Below are 17,811 nucleotides of genomic sequence, written 5' to 3' on the forward strand. Positions count from 1 at the left end.
AAGGATCAGATTTATTGCAAAGGCCAGGAAAGTGGGTTCGAAGAATGTTCAGTCCTATTCAATGGTGGGGTAGGCTTGAGAGGCTGAATGGCCATCTCCTGTTCCCACTGCTTAGTTTTTTTCAGCCCACCTGCAGAAGGCAACTGGACCTCCTACCTTCAGTGACTGGGTTCCGGGGAGGAGAGGTCCAATTCCTCTGCTCCCACTCCTGGTTTTCCATCGACTGGGCAGAAAAAATCCATCCCAAGGAGGGATGTTCTCCCCACCCAGCTCCCCACTTCTCTCGCCTCATTACCTGACCCCATTCACTGACACACTGCCCTGTAGCCTGAGATCCTGGTCAGCAGGACTGAACGGTGTTGGAACGATGGGAGCAAAGCCCCCAACATCTCAACACATTTCTACTTTGGCAGGTTTAATGCAATGGCTCCCCCCCCCCCCCCCCCCCCCCCACCCACTCTTCTCCATAAGCTTTGATTCTCCATCTGATAGATACATTGGATGCCCCCTTGTTCTGACACACACCCTAGAGTGACCTTGAGTCTGCTCTATCCTGTTGGAGGAGATATCCCCTCAGCATTTACTTGGTGTACAACATGGAAACAGGCCCTTCGGCCCACCTTGTCCATGCTGACCAAGTTGGCATTCTGAGTTGGTCCCATTTGGCCCGTATCCCTGTAAACTCTTCCTATCCACATATCTGTCCAAATATCTTTAAAAATTCATAATCGTATCTACTTCTATAGGTTCCTGGGGCAGCTTGTTCTAGACATAGATTACCCTCTTGAGGGAAAAGATGCCCTGAGATCCCTCTTAAGTCTCTTTGCTCTCACCTTGAGCTTCTTTCTCCCCTCTTGTTTTAGAATGCATGTTTTAAAATGGTTGCCCAGGATGGCAACAAAAAAAAATCTAATTCAATCTCACCCCTCTAACAAGGCGTGGAGTAATATTATTTCACTGCAAAACATGCTTAAGAAATGTTTGTAACACGATGCAATTTCCACCCAATGGCAATTTTTATGACATACGAGTGGAAGCAACATCTCAAAGTACAAATCTAGTCTGCAGTAATTGCAATTTGCCATAATTATTCATTGAAGTCAAAATATTCACTGAAGGTTTTAATTATTAAATATCCTCTTTAATGAGTCAGGAATCATTCATGAATCTGAATATTTTATAATGTTCCCTTTTATCATTCAGCACTCGTGGGGGATATACAAATGTCACAAAACCTGGCACCATTGTAATTATTGTCTGAGATAATGGAACATAAAAAGTGGATGTTCATAATTAATTTAGAATTAACTGTGTTGAGACCAGATCAGCATGGATACTGTATATTTTCATCGTGACCCGTTAAGTTTCACGAAGAACAGGTTACAGAAATCGGTGGGATGTCTGGCTAATTGGGTCTCGGGGGGGATGATGGATGTGGAGGGGAGGATGCCGACACAAGTGGAACTACAGTAATGATCAGACAGGCAGGAGGCTGCCGAGAGGGCAAGAGTGCACATCCTGATTCACTGACCCATGGCTTCTCGTCTCCTCCCAGCACTCTCAAGGGGGGTTGGGGGGATGAGGAACTTAATATAGGACTGCTACACAAGACAGACTGTTTTCATATCTAATGTGAACGGTGGCGCAGCAGTAGTGTTGCTGCCTTGCCCAGAGATCCCTCTTAAATCTCTTTACTCTCACCTTGAGCTTCTCCCCTCTAGTTTTAGAACGCATGCCAGAAACCCAGGTTCGATCCTGTCCACGGGTGCTGTCTGTACAGAGTTTATACGTGACCTGCATGGGTTTTCTTTAGGAGCTCCGGTTTCCTCCCACACTCCAAAGACGTGACCTGCGTGAGTTTTCTCTGGGAGCTCTGGTTTCCTGCCACACTCCAAAGACGTACAGGTTTGTAGGCTAATTGGCTTGGCAAAATAGTGCCTTGTGTGTGTGTGTGTGCGTGTGGGATAGTGTTGGTGTGCAGGGATCACTGGTTGGCGTGGACTGAAGGGCATGTTTTTGCGCTGCATCTCTAAACTAAACTAATCTTGGTGGATTAACGACCGCACGCTGACTGCACTCAGGCTGTTTCCTGAAAGGTGACCGTGGTCTCAGTGCAGTGACATCCTCAGGAATTGCCAAGATCTATGCGTCCCCCGACCACTGCCAACCAGACCAACCACTGCCAAAGCAGACAGCACAAGGCACCAGAGGCAGAGAAGAGCAAGCACAAGAAGAAGACACACCAATTAATGAGACATGTTAGTTCAGAATTTCAAAAAGTCATTTATACCTGTTTCAAGCTCAGCTTTCTGTTAAACTGCTTCAATATTTATTTCTCCAGATCTTGCTGCAAGAAAGTTACATTGAAATACATCTAATTTTAGTCTGAAGCAATCAGCTTTTCATTCCAGTTCCCAAGTTTTTAAAAAAACGGATCAAACATTTTTCTTACTGTAAATGTAGTGATAAATGTCTGCTGCTCACCTTCCCCTCCCATGCAGGTTAAAACACAAAACAGATAGACAAAAGAAAATGCCTATGAAAGACAGCGGGAGAGGTCAGCAGATGGCCTCATGTCTAAAAAGGAAAGCTAACATGGACTGAACACAGGGTCTCCATGTGGCTTCTGTGCCAGCCAGTTAATGACCCATTGCAATCACAAACTAGTGCCTCTTAACTAATCGTTGCTGCAGAACGAGTGTGTGCTTAACAATGGCACATCTCTCATGCCAGTGTAATTCCCATCTTATCCCTGTTTGGAAACATTCAGGAATCATTTTGATTTCTGCCTGATGCACTGTAATTAGAGGCGGCTAACAAAATGACTCATTAAAGCTGCTTAATGCTGATCGCTGGCATCTCATCCCTACTGCACACACTTCTTCACCATGGTTCTCGACTCCACCTGCCCAAATCGCTATTGCTTGCCTCTTCCTGCAGATACCAATGTTGCACAGGGCACTTGAACAAGGACCTGTCTACCTCCCATCCTGCCATTCACCAGTTCTCCCTAATTGATCCAGATCCCAAATGATTCAGGTTGAACAAGCAATGCCTTGCTCCTTTCACTCACCCTGGACTGTCCTGGCATTTTGACTGGTATAGAAACATAGAAAATAGGTGCAGGAGTAGGCCATTCGGCCCTTCGAGCCTGCACCGCCATTCAATATGATCATGGCTGATCATCCAACTCAGTATCCCGTACCTGCCTTCTCTCCATACCCCCTGATCCCTTTAGCCACAAGGGCCGCATCTAACTCCCTCTTAAATATAGCCAATGAACTAGCCTCAACTACCTTCTGTGGCAGAGAATTCCACAGATTCACCACTCTGTGTGAAAAAAAACGTTCTCATCTCGGTCCTAAAAGACTTCCCCCTTATCCTTAAACTGTGACCCCTTGTTCTGGACTTCCCCAACATCGGGAACAATCTTCCTGCATCTAGCCTGTCCAACCCCTTAACAATTTTGTAAGTTTCTATAAGATCCCCCCTCAATCTTCTAAATTCCAGCGAGTACAAGCCAACTCTATCCAGTCTTTCTTCATATGAAAGTCCCGCCATCCCAGGAATCAATCTGGTGAACCTTCTCTGTACTCCCTCTATGGCAAGAATGTCTTTCCTCAGATTAGGAGACCAAAAGCTCCTGGGACTCAACTTAAGCTAAATTTGAGGGTTCCAATTTTCTGCAGAGGTGTGTCCACATAGAACATAAGACTGTTCAGCACAGGAACAGCCTCTTCAGCCCACAACGTCTGTGCTCAACAAGATGGCAGGTTAATCTAATCTCTGTCTGCACGTGATCCATAATCCCTCCATTCCCTGCATATCCATCTAAAACCCTCTTAAACACCACTAACACATATGCTTCCACTACCACCCCCAGCAACGTTTCATATAAAACTCTTTAACTTAACGTCATTTGAGTGCACAAAACCCTCCATCAGATTTTTATCCTTTCATATCACAACAACAATGGTCAAAGCCAAGCAGCGAACACATTACTCTGAAAGATCATGATTAGTGTCACCAGATTACAATCAATGCAAACAGGTCTCCGCTTGCTTCCGAATGCAAGGTAACCTCATCCGTTTATGCACTATGGCAATTAACAATCCCATTCCCAGCAGAAAGATGTAATTAGTGCCTCACAAGTGATCTACTCTTAGAGAATAGAGGATGATAATGGTCAGGTGTAACCTTGAAGTTCATTTTATTACAGATGGGAAAGTGGTTGATACTGAACATGAAACTACAAGCAAATACACATTTTGCACGACATTTAAATATTGGAAGTAGGTTTAGCTCCCTGGATTTATTAACTGTGCTTAGACACAAAGTGCTGGAGTAACTCAGCGGATTAGGCAGCATCTCTGGAGAAAAGGACAGGACATTTCGGGTCGATACCCTTCTCCAGACCTATCTTCGGTGTAAACCAGAATCTGCAGTTCCTTCCTACTTATTAACTGTGCCTCAGCTGCTAACTCTATCATTACTAAACATATATTTAGTTTAGAGATACAGCACAGATCTAGGCCCTTCGGCCCACTGAGACCACGCCGACCAGCGATCCCTGCACATTCACACTATCCTTGGCACACTAGTGACAATTTATAATTACACCACGTCAATTAACCTAGAAACCTGTAAGTTTTTCGAGTGTGGGAGGAAACTGGTGCACCCAGAGAAAACCCACGCAGGTCACGGGGAGAACGTACAAACTCCGTACAGACAGCACCCGTAGTCAGGATCGAACCTGGGTCTCTGGCGCTGTGAGGCAGCAACTCTACCGCTGCTCCCTATGTTGCGTTTTCACGAATTGCATTATGTTGGTTTATATTAAATCTCATTAGCTGTGGGTGACCAAGTCCCATTGATTGAACACTCTTGGCAGCCTGGTTCAAGGTTTGGGGAGGGAGTAAACAAACTGGGCAAATGTCTACTCCAGCTTTCATCATTTACGTGTACAGGATGTCTCATTAAAAGGGCCCAACATTAACGGGGGTGTTTCTAGCTGAGGCACTTCTTAGAATGAAAATAGGTGACTATTCTGCCCATTATGTTATGCTAGCCCTCTGAAAAGACCATCCGATCATCTCATTCTCATGCACCCCCCTCAGCATGGCAAAGCATCCCTGAACTCATATTATCCTGCACAGTGCATTCTTGATACCAGAAATTCCCTTGAGCAGTCCCTCCAGCTGCCAGGGTCTCGTCATGAAAATAAATCACACTTCATGATGGGCGGGCAAGCGTGTGAAGATTTAGAAAATTCTCTGCCTAATTACGGGGAAACATCAGCCAGATGGGAAAGTTTAAAGGAAATGCATGGGGCAAGTTTTCTTTCCACAGAGAGTGGTGGGTGCCTGGAATGCACTGCTAGGGGTGGTGGTGGAGGCATTTAAGAAGCTTTTAGATAGGCACATGGATATGCTGGCAGAGGAAATTACTTTAGTTCGGCATTGTGGTTGGCACGGACATTATGGGCCGAAGGGCCTGTTCCTGTGCTGTACTGTTCCATGTTCTATGTTACTTCCAGGGTGATGGCCATATGGGCCAGCCTCACACATGCCAGGTGGATTTAATGTCAAATTTAGCAGTCTGCTGAACTGACTGGGGAATGGGCATCAGGTCCATTCAACAACCAAACCAATAGCAGTCAAAATCGCTGGTAATTGCAGATGCATTTGTGAAATAAAATTGAAGCTGCAACCAGTTTTGAACATCGTCGGCAGCAAACATCACAAACATCTGGCTGGGTGTCCACATAACAGGCATGCAGGAAGCACAATGCAAATACCGACAAATATATATACGAACGTGAATCCAAGCGGCATCTTCTTACCTGACAGAGTTTCTGGGGTTCGGATTTCTCGAGCTTAATTTTGATCTCGGGACGGGGTAGCTCCCTGCTCTTGTTAGTGTCCAGGAGTAGAGTGCGAGGCCCACCTGGAGTCACCGGGGGGGAATGGGCAGAGGGTAGTGCACGCAAGGCCAGAGGCAAGGAGAACAGATCAAAGCACAGGGTGCTGGGACAGGCAAGATCACCGCGGCTCCAACGCAACCAAAGTGGTCCCTGTGACTGAGACCATGGGGCTCAAGGGCATCTCCAGGTTGCTGGTTCTTTCTCCTCACGAACTGAGTTCATAGGAACACTATTGTTGTACCTTTTACCTGCGTGGTCTTCACAGTTATTTAACAGCCACTCATCATTAGATATGAGTATCTTGAAACAATGGGGGACAATGTGAACTTTTTTTTGGCTGCAGGGCTTCTATTCCCCAATTAGATAACTCTTTGGTTTAGTGATACAGCGTGGAAACAGGCCCTTCAGCCTAATGAGTCCGTGTCGACCAGCGATCCCCGTACACTGACACTATTCTCCACACCAGGGACAATTTACAATTTACAGAAGTCAGATTAACCTACAAACCTGTACGTCTTTGGAGTGCGGGAGGAAACCGGCACACCCGGAGAAAACCCACGCGGGTCACAGGGAGAACGTACAGACTCTGTACAGACAGCACCCGTAGTCAGGATCGAACCTGGGTCTCTGGTGCTGTGCCACCCTGACTGAATCAGGCTTTGGGTTCCAGAGTCTGTGCTAGTTAGGAGCATGATAAGTGTTTAAGGACCACTCTGAGTGGAGCAGCCCTGCTTCTCCTGGGCCACTGTCACTGCCGGACCCCAGCTCAGGGCCCCTGTCATTCACATCCCAGGTACTCCCAGAGGCTGCTGCTGGGAATGGATGGAGAACCAGTCAGAGTGGTTTCCACAGGTACACTGCAGGCCCAAGGTGCATTCAGAATCCCCAGCTTATTTCTAGACATGAAACAACCCCAGGAAGGAAGGTTGTGGGGAAGAGGGCACAGGAGATCCCGATACCAACAAGAGAAGGAAGGGACTACCAGTCGGTGCCTCAGTCACTGGGCTGAATGTGGACAATGAGCGTAGAAGACGGAGAACACAACCTGAGACAAACAACCCTTTTGCCAAGCCTCATGGCTTGTTAACCTGTTCAATGCCATCCCCGAGTATACTCGGGTCATAGCCAATAGTGTGAATAAAAACTTGGCAGTGAACAGGTTAATGGGTACCAATTAAAGCTGATGAATATTAAATTAGAAACTTTGTTGGCGCCAGAAACGTGGCGACTCAGTGCACTGCCTAGGTGAAGTCTGCTGTATGATTTTATTGGATTGTATACAACAACGAATTTCACTGTACCTCGGAACATGTGATAATAAAATATAATTGAACTATTGAAGAATCATAAAGTCGCTCAGCAGAGAATAAACAATATGTGCAGGGGTAGGCCATTCAGCCCTTCGAGCCAGCACCGCCATTCAATGTGATCATGGCTGATCATTCACAATCAGTACCCCGTTCCTGCCCTCTCCCCATACCCCCTGACTCTGCTATCATTAAGAGCTCTATCTAACTCTCTCTTGAAAGCATCCAGAGAATCGACGTTTCAGAAGCATTTTGACAGATACATGGATAGGACAGGTTTATGGGGCAACTGTCAGCAGGTGGGACTAGTGTAGAAGGGACCTTCAACTCAACTCATCCACGCCGACTAAGATGCCCCATCTCAGCTAGTCCCATTTACTTGCGGTTGGCCCATGTCTCTCTGAACTTTTCCTTTCCATTTAGATGCCCAAATGTCTTTTAAATGTTAGTTGACCTGCCTGAACTACCTCCTCTGACAGGCCATTCCATATGCACACCACCCTCAATGTGGAAAAACCTATGCCTTCTAGTTCTGCATTCACCTCATGATTTTATACACCTCAATAAGATTACCCCTCAGCCTCCTGCATTCCCAAGAGTAAATTACCAGCCTGCCCTATCGCTCAGAACCTCAATTCCTGGCCACAAACTTGTAAATCTACTTTGAACCTTTTCCAACTTAACTGTATCTTTACGAATAGCAGGTTGGTGTGGCCTCACCAATGTTTGGTATTACTGTTACATAATGTCCCCAACCTCCATACTCAATTCCCTGACTGATTGTTCCAAAGCCTACTTAACCACCCTATTCACCTGTGATGCCAACTATATACTTGTACTGTTAGATCCCTCTGCTCTGCAACTCCCCATGATCCACCATTCAATGTGAAGGTCATGCCATGGTATGACGTACCGAAATGCAACACCTCACACATCCGCATGAATCTCCCTTGGTCATTCCTCGGCGCACCTTCCCAGCTGACCAAGATGTGCTGTGATTCTTAACCATCTTCACTTTCTACGGCACCACCTATTTCAGTGTCATCTGCAATTTTACTAATCATGCCTTGTACCTGCTCATCCAAATCGTTGATATGGATGAGAAACAACAATGGGCTCACCACCGACCCCCTTGAGTCGCTGGTCTCCAGTCTGAAAAACGACCTTCCACCGCCACCCTCGGGCCGTTGAGGAGTTTGGGGAAAGGTGTGTGGAGCAGGGTGCTGGACGGACCCACCTGTTGAGCTCCCAGCGCTGTGAGCACTGGTGTTACTGGTGCTGTCATCCAACCATGTGCTGTAGGTGAAGGAATCCCGCTTATGAGAGGCGTTGGAGGATAGGCTGTCCTGCGGGCAAAGAAAAATAACAGGGGAGGTCGATCTGTGCTTGGAATTGAATCTGAGGTGGAGCAAAATGTACAAGAAGGTTAAATGCAAAGTAGAATGCAAAGCATTGGTTGTAACGTCTTTGGAGCAGTGACCCAGAGATGGGACTAACATGGAGATATAAAGAATTGCAGACGCTGGTTTACAAAAAAACCCCACAAATTGCTGGAGTATCGCAGCAGGTCAGGCAGCATCTCTGGAGGACATGGATCGGTGATGTTTCGACTCGGGACCCTTCTTCAGATGACTGTAGTAGGGTTGGAGAAAAGGCTGAGGTTCCCATCTTTCACAGCCTGGCAAGTGATAGGTGGATACACGCGAGGGGTGTTTGATTGGCAGATGCTGTAGGTTTTTGCTTATTATTGTCATGTGTACTGAGGTACAGTGGTCAGCTTTGTTTTGCATGCTATCCAAACAGAGCAAGTAACACTACACATAGATACAATCAAGCCAAATTCAAGTAGAATAGGTAGAGCAAAGGGGAAGGTGTTCAGTGCAGAATATAGTTCTCAGCATTGTAGCACATCAGATCCATTGATAACGTCCTTTCCGGGAGCTCTAAACCTCTGGCATCACCTTCCTCTTCATAACAATGTCCTGATCTGCTGATACCCTGAGTGTACTGCCCAGAAGGGTCTGTGGAGAGTTCTCCACAATCACTTAGTGGTCACAGCACGATGACTGGACTTGGCAACTTCGGTCTGTGGCAAAGTGGTTGGAGATGGCCGGCCATGATGCAGGGTGATCATGGTGCACTGACCTCTGACCTCTGCCTGGATGTGTGGCCAGAGGATATCGAGGCACAGGATTGGGATCAACTGGGAGGGCAGCACTGATGGGCATGAGTAACCAGAGGAACTGAACATCAGGAGGCACAAGTGGGACTGTCCCACTGCACTCTGGGGTGGCTGGGACCACTTTCAACAAGTCCTCGCTCTCTTTCTCTCTATCAGTCTCTGTCGGTACCTCTCACTCTTTCGGTCTCTCTCCTTTGTTCTCCCTCCGTCTCTTTCTCTACCAGTGTCTCCGATAATTTCTCACTTCTCTCTCTATTGAAACCTCTTTGTTTCCCTCTCTATCCTGGCCTCTTCCTTTCTCTCTATCGGCTATCTTCCTCCTCTCAGCATTTCTCTCTCTGTTGTAACCCGTTTCCCTCCCTCCCCTGGTCTCTATTTGTCGGTCTCATTCCTCTCAGCGTCTCTCTCCCTCTCTATTGGAACCTCTCTCTGTTTCGTTCTCTCCCTTGCTAATGGTCTTGCTCTCTCTTTCAGCCACCTCTCTCAGTTCTGTTGGAACCATTTGCGCTCCTGCCCCGTGCAGGGCAATGCGCAGGTGGTAACAGGGCAGCAACTTAAGGCCAGGAAGGTGCTTTGGATCGGTGCACATTGCCAGACTGGAGTGGATGGCATTGGCGGTGGGAAGGGAAAGACTATAACTTAGCGATTAACAGGCAGGATCAGGAGAAACATGCGAGTGCTGAGCAGCTGCCCAATGCGATTGTTTCACAAAGCTCGTTCTAATCTTTGTCACTGGCCTATTGAATATCTAGTGCAGTCCGATAAAAGGTCTGGAACGTTCACTCTGGTTCCTTCTCTACGCATGTTGCCTGACCTGTTGAGCACATCCAGCACTTAAACAGTTTTTACTGTTCCAGCTTCAGGGAGGAAATGTTTTTATGATCCTTTGCAAGGCCATTGAACTGCACTGGGAGGTAATTGGATCAGTCTAACACCGAGGGATTAAAATTAACCTTGAAGACGGCATTAGGCCAGTGATCATGAAGAACATCCTGTTTTATTTGGAGCTGAAGATGAGACAGAATTGTCGTAATACTCTCAGCAAGTCAAGCAGCATCTGCAAGGAGTTCACTTTTCAAGTCAGTTTCCATGAGGACTAATTCTCCTGTCGGGGTTGGCCCTTATTGAACGTAATGTTACAAGATGCAGTGAGTCAGCAAGTGGTGATTTGAGAAGGTGACTTCAGATGAAACTTGAAACATTAATTCCGATTTCTCCCTGTGGATGCTGACTGACGTGCTGAGTATCACCTGTATTTTTGTCCTGTTTCAGAGTTGCAGTATTGCGAGATTTTATTTTCAGAGTAGTGGATTGGGACTTTGTTTTAGGATGGCTGTGGGAATGGTTTAGAACACACAACAACACGGTACAGGAACAGGCCCTTCAGCCCACAATGCCTGTGCCAAACATGATGCCATATTAAACTAATCTCTGCCTCCACGTGATCCATATCTCTCCATACCCTGCATATCCACATACCTATCTAAAGTCCTCTTAAATACTTATTGAACTTAGAAATGCCACTTGGGCAAGAGGCAGGGGGCTGCAGATCCAAGGGAACTCACTATTTACCCAAAACATCACCCATTCCTTCTCTCCAGAGATGCTGCCTGTCCCACTGAGTTACTCCATCTTTTTTTGTGTATCTTCGGTGTAAACCAGCATCTGCAGTTTCTTCTTACACACTGAACTTTTTTTTGGTTGTTTAGTTTAGTTTAGAGACACAGAGCGGAAACACGCCCTTCAGCCCACCGAGTCCGCGCCGATCAGCGATCCCCGCACATTAACGCTATCCTACACACGCTAGGCACGATTTACACTTAAACCAAGCCAATTAACCTACAAACCTGTACTTCTTTGGAGTGTGGGAGGAAACCAAAGATCTCAGAGAAAACCCACGCCGTCACGGGGAGAACGTACAAACTCCGTACAGGCAGCACCCTCAGTCGGGATCGAACCGGGGTCTCTGGCGCCGTAAGCGCTGTCAGGCAGCAACTCTACCGCTGCGCCACCGTGCCGCCCATAATGGGTTTTATTATGGATTTTATAGAATACAAAATGTCTACATAAAGCGGCACGGTGGCGCAGCGGTAGAGTTGCTGCCTTACAGCGAATGCCGCGCCGGAGACTCGGGTTCGATCCTGACTACGGGTGCTGTACTGTACGGAGTTTGTACGATCTCCCCGTGACCTGCGTGGGCTTTCTCCGAGATCTTCGGTTTCCTTCCACACTCCAAAGACGTACAGGTTTGTAGGTTAATTGGCTGGGCAAATGTAAAAAAAATTGGCCCTAGTGGGTGTAGGATAGTGTTAATGTGCGGGGATCGCTGGGCGGCGCGGACCCAGTGGGCCGAAGGGCCTGTTTCTGCGCTGTATCTCTAAAAATCTTTTTTTTAAATCTAAAATCATATCTGTGCAGGAAAGAACTGCAGATGCTGGTTTAAATCGAAGGTAGACACAAAATGCTGGAGTAACTCAGCGGGCCTGTCTACATTTCTGTTGTGTTGCTGCAGGCAAGAATTTCATTGTTCTGTTTCGGGACCTATGACAATAAAACACTCTTGACTCTCGAAGGTTTGGGAGAGGGTGAGGAGGACGGGCAGAAGGGCCAGACGGTCATTATCTAGGAGTGGCTGGACAGCAACTAAAGGATCACGGTGACCTTGTTCTGGGGTTGAACAAAATCTCTGAGTATTTGATATGTTGCTTACCATCCCAGTGTCATAGTCTTCAAGTGCTTCATTTTCTTCCACAACACTCGTGAAGCTACTGGCGTTTGATGATGAGCGGGAGAGATCTTGAACACCTTCACTTGGAGCCTTCTGATTTATTATTACTCTGTAAGTACAATAAAATGTACATTTACCTCAGATTATAATTTTTTTACATTTGAAAGAAATGGCAATAATTAGTTGCCCTCAGCATCTAAAGCATCGACGACTAAAGCCTTTTGGTCTGTTCCGATTCCACCTCAAAAGGTCAACGTTTGCATTTTCTGTTACAATCTTTTGTAAACCTAGAAAACCTATATTGAATTTGCCATAGGCTTTGGTGGATTTCACACCTGCCAGCTCTGTAACTGTGAGACACAAGAGGCTGTAGATGCTGGAATCTTAAGCAAAACACAAAGTGTTGGAGGAACTCAGCGGCTTAAGGCAGCATAGAACACAGAGCAATACGGCCCTTCATCATGAAGAGATTCAACAAGGATGAGAATGTTAATGGTTTCAGTCTAGTTTAGAGATATATATATATCATGGAAACAGGGTCCATGCTGACCATCAATCACCCATTCACACTAGTTCTAAACTATCCCACTTTCTCATCCACTTCCCACACACTAGGGGCAAATTTTACAGTGGCCAATTAACTTACAAACCCGCAAGTCTTTGGGATGTGGCAGGAAACCAGAGCGCCCGGAGGAAACTCATGCGGTCACAGGGAGAACGTCCAAACTCCACACAGACAGCACATGTAGTCAGGATTGAAGATAGACACAAAATGCTGGATTAACTCAGCGGGACAGGCAGCATCTCTGGAGAGAAGGAATTGGGTGACGTTTCGGGTCGAGACCCTTCTTGGGGCTGATTGGATTCAGACTGATCTTCAGACTGATTCAGTCGGGATTGAACCTGGGTCTCAGGCGCTGTGAGGGAACAGCTCCACCAGCTGTGCCATTGTGCCGCCCTATCTCCTCAATGTATGTTTGGAAGTTCTCGTTCACCCATACCCGAAGCCAGAGCCATGCCTTGTAATTTAGAGGCAGTGGGAGGATCGGGGAGGGATGGGGATACGGACGACAACTTTAATTGCTTTGAAATCCGATAGAAATACAAAGGGGTTACACACACCTGTTCTTTGTTGTGGGCATCTCAGGAGAACTCTGGGTGGATGAGTTATCAGACTTTGGTTCCTGTGATATATGACCACTGTCTGGGGTCTTCTGAGTACTTGACATGCTCTCCCTGCGGGGACCAAAGCACAGGGAACTTCAAAACTCAACACCATTTGTACAGGAAAAGAATATCTCCACACAGCACTCTCACTAATATTTGAACAAGAACCACAATTGAGTGGACAACTTAAATATGTACCGGGGCAGGATACTCCATCAAGTGATGGCGTACCATTTTGCATCTGCAGTTTATCACGCTACAATTGACAAATAGATACACTGCACGATGAAAGGGAATGCCTTTATATTGTATTACTTATCTCTTTTGAGAGCAGAGTCAGGGCACGGGTTTAACATGTCATCTGAAACACAGCACCTCTAACCTTAATCCTGTGCCAGAGTATATATATATATAGATAGTTATTTAACCACAAGACATGGATTCAACCAGAAAGACTAGTATTTATTGCCCTCCTCTAACTGCCTTTGAGAAGGTATATACAATATAGAACAATACAACACAGGAGCAGGCCCTTCGGCCCACAATGTCCGTGCCGAACATTATGCCAAGTTAAATAAATCTACTCTGCCTGCAGGTGATCAATATCCCTCCATATCCATGTGTCTATCTAAAACCCTCTTGAACCCCACTATGGATTTTGCCTCCACCACCTCCCCTGGCCGCTTGTTACAGGCTGTGTCTAACTCTTGCCTGGCACATGTTCTTTAAACTTTGCCCCTATCACTTTAAAGTTATGCCCTCTAGTCTTTGACATTTTGGAAAGAGGTTCTAACTCTCCTCTATCTATGCCTCATGAATTTTGTATACCTCTATCAGATCCTGTGATGTTCCTCAACCTCTGATGTTCCAGAGAAAAGACGGTGTGAACCCTATTTGCACTGATGCCTTCGGTGTGCTGTTGGTTTGGCAATTCTCGGATTTAGACGCCTGGCAAGGGTCGTGGGTTCAGAAACACCCATCTCATTTATGTGGCAGATAGACACAAAACCCTGGAGTAACTCGGCGGGACAGGCAGCATCTCTGGAGAGGAGGAATGGGTGACGTTTCGGGTCGAGACCCTTCTGCAGACTGTCATTTATGTTGTACTTGGACGAGTGCTTGAAATGCAACAACGTACGCAACTGCAGTCCCAGAGCTGGAAAGCAGGATTGGTCTGGAGACATGAAATAAAAATAGAATATCTTTCTGGTGACAGTGCTCGCGCTTTGCTGCTGGGCAGTGAGTTCCAAGACTGAGGCCTCAACAAGAAGAAGGAACGGTGATATGTTTGCCCGTTGTAATAATGAGCGGTTTGAGGGATGCCCTCAGGTGGTGGGTGGTCCATGCTCCTGCTGCCCTTAACTTTCTTGAGGGGTGGAGGGGGAAGGTGGCAGGTTTGGGAGGTGCTTTTGGAGCGGTCCAGATGAATGGATTTCTCAGATGGTACAGATTGCAGACTCTGTGCATTGGTTGCGGGGGAGTGAATGGTCTACCCGACCTTTCATTGTAAACCATCTCAGGCTGGGACTTTGTAAGATTACCTTTTGGAATAATAGCCCACCAACAATTAATGACATTATCCTTCAGACTCTCTTTAATCAGGGTAGCATGCTGCAAATTAGGAAACAGGCCTTTGTAAGTAATGTTTGCAATGGTGTTACCAGAGAGTTGTACAGTGGGTCTGAATATTCTGTAAAGTTCTACCACCTCGTACCTTCTCTCGGCCACCTCCTGGATGTTCTCTATTCCAATGGCACTGCTGCGTCGCGAGCTGAAAGGTCCAGATTTTTTCCTCGTTGGACTCTTCCCAGGGATAATCAACAACTGTGAAAATATACCGCATTGTCATTCAGGAACACCCAATTAACTAATAGTGTTTTATATTACGCCATTTTACACACACATATATATCATTGCTTTAAGTCAACAGATTAAGAATGGGAACGTATTGTGCAAAATGGTGTCCACTAATATTGCTTGGTTAGATATAGAACTTGGGCCACTGTGTCTGTGTCTCGACCATGAAGCCAAGATAACTAATTCACTCTGCCTGCACATGATCCATATCCCTCCCATTTCCTGCCATCGGGCAACTGAAACGTCCTACCAACTAATAAAGAGTGGTTCTGAGCTGCTATCTGTCTCACTGGAGACCCTCAGACTATCTTTAATCGGACTTTTCTGGACTTCATTTTACGCTAAACGTTTTTCACTTTATCGTGGGTCTGTACACTGTGGATGGCTCAATTGTATTCATGTATAGTCTTTCCGCTGACTGGTTGGCACGCAATAAACAGCTTTTCACGGTACCTCGGTACACCAAAGACGTACAGTCCAAAGACGTACAGGTATGTAGGTTAATTGGCTGGGTAAATGTAAAAATTGTCCCTAGTGGGTGTAGGATAGTGTTAATGTACGGGGATCGTTGGGCAGCACGGACTTGGTGGGCCAAAAAGGCCTGTTTCCGGCTGTATATATATGATATGATATGATAATACACTAAACTAAATATCCATGAGCCTATCTAAAAGTCTCTTAAATGCCCCAAATATCTTTGCCTCCACCACCAGCCTGGCAGCACGTTTCCAGGGTAGGGAAGATTTACCAGGATAAACCATGCCCTCTGGTATAGCATCTAGCCTGTGGAAGACACAAATGTCCTTACCCAATTCTGTTTTTCTGTCATCTTTTGCCCGTTTATAAAAAGTGGCTCAGGGTACTTGAATTCTTTTGCAGAAAATCAATCCCAGAATATTTTGGGGGAAGGGGTGGTTATTTCTTTGTTTCGATACAATTTCACATCTACAAGCAAATTCACACGAAGTGTCTAACCAATTTCTGTGTTACAGAGTCAACAAATTAAGTTTAAGAAAATTTGGAGCTGTGACTAATAGCTGGAATAATTCCTCGTATAATTCCATCAGATGAAGCAATGAGTCAAGGTTCGCTGATTGGAATAATGCTCCCTGGATCAGTAACTTTTCACCAATCATTTAGGTCACACTTTTTAAATCATTGATTGTGAAGAAAATGTTGCAAATATTGTCATTTAAACAAATTTCCTTTTAGCTTCAATTCTGCAGAACCATGACTTCTAACTTGATTGTGCTTTTTTGAATGGAGGTGGACATCTTTATTCTGATTCTGCGGCTGAATGTTCAATGACACTGACCACACTGTCTTGTAAATAGAGCTGGAAGATGTGTTGACCAGCGACTCCATTGGAGACATCCTTCAGTTAGTGTATAGATCTGTTGACTTCAATCCATTGAGATGTGTGAAAACCAGGTCAACCAAATTGACGTAGGCCAATGTACCATCTCTGATACTATTGGGAAAAATACTTGTCTATTGAGAAGTCCTCCCATAAGCTAGGGTGTAGTCCCAATCTTCCAACCTACCTCATTGTGGATCTTGCACTTTATTTTTAAAAACCTGTCACTTTCTCTGTAACTAATGCTATAATGCTGTAACACTATATTCTGCACTCTGATAGTTTTCTTTTTGTGCTAACATACTTCTGTATGGCTTGATTGTATAATTTGTATAATCACGTCTGGTATAATTTGACTGGATAGCAAGCAAACTAAAGCTTTTCACTGAATCTCGGTACATGAGACACTAATAAACCAATACCATTACTTAGCAATTATCCACATAAAGGCTTTTACTCTTTAGTCATTCAACATTTATAATGAATCAGTAAGTAAATGAATAGGAGAAAAAATGAGAATGGAGGCCATTCTGCCCCTCCAGCCTATTCTACCAATTAATGTGATGATGGCTGGCCTGATCTTGGCTCCAGCTCAGTTCTATGCCTAATCCCCTCGACTCCCCCACTGTCCAAACACCTGTCCAGTTAGCCCTTAATCACAGTCGACGGCTCTGCCTCCACACATTCTCGGGTGCAGAATTACAAAGGTTCAACGAACTGAGAGGGAAATTCCTTATAATTTCGGTATTAAATGGGCAGCTCCGTATCTGAGACTTCACTCCCACGGGTTGCAGATAACGTCACGGTGGGAATATCCCCAAGCATCTACTTTGTCAGACCACCTCGGAACATCAAGTGCTTCCATCACCTCCACACTTAAGCGTGGACCCAACCTGTTCAATCTTCCCTGACAAAACTTCCTCAAGGTCCCCATTGAACTTGCTTTGAACTGCCTCAATAGACAATAGGTACAGGAGGAGGCCATTCAGCTCTTCGAGCCAGCGCCACCATTCAATGTGATCATGGCTGATCATTCTCAATCAGTACCCGTTCCTGCCTTCTCCCCATACCCCCTGACTCCGCTATCCTTAAGAGCTCTATCTCGCCCTCTCTTGAATGCATTCAGAGAATTGGCCTCCACTGCCTTCCGAGGCAGTGAATTCCACAGATTTACAACTCTCTGACTGAAAAAGCTTTTCCTCATCTCCGTTCTAAATGGCCTACCCCTTATTCTTAAACTGTGGCCCCTGGTTCTGGACTCCCCCAACATTGGTATCATGTCCCCTGCCT

General features: G+C 45.9%; 1 protein-coding gene across 13 annotated transcripts in view; it reads right to left on the bottom strand.

The window, feature by feature from the left end:
* Window positions 1-17,811, bottom strand: part of LOC144608138 (rap1 GTPase-activating protein 1-like) — a 396,852-nt gene that overhangs the window by 9,843 nt on the left and 369,198 nt on the right. For 12 of the 13 annotated variants that reach the window (XM_078425536.1, XM_078425541.1, XM_078425532.1 and 9 more), the window contains 5 exons: window positions 15,022-15,131; window positions 13,263-13,376; window positions 12,123-12,249; window positions 8,468-8,576; window positions 5,843-5,946 (listed from right to left, as the gene is read on the bottom strand). In XM_078425536.1, coding sequence (XP_078281662.1) covers window positions 5,843-5,946; window positions 8,468-8,576; window positions 12,123-12,249; window positions 13,263-13,376; window positions 15,022-15,131 — 564 coding nt within the window. Of the gene's footprint in view, window positions 1-2,290; window positions 2,348-5,842; window positions 5,947-8,467; window positions 8,577-12,122; window positions 12,250-13,262; window positions 13,377-15,021; window positions 15,132-17,811 lie in introns of all 13 variants that reach the window. The other variant, XM_078425531.1, reaches the window with a different exon arrangement.

This window comes from Rhinoraja longicauda, chromosome 30, assembly GCF_053455715.1.
Source record: "Rhinoraja longicauda isolate Sanriku21f chromosome 30, sRhiLon1.1, whole genome shotgun sequence".
NCBI lineage: Eukaryota > Metazoa > Chordata > Chondrichthyes > Rajiformes > Arhynchobatidae > Rhinoraja > Rhinoraja longicauda.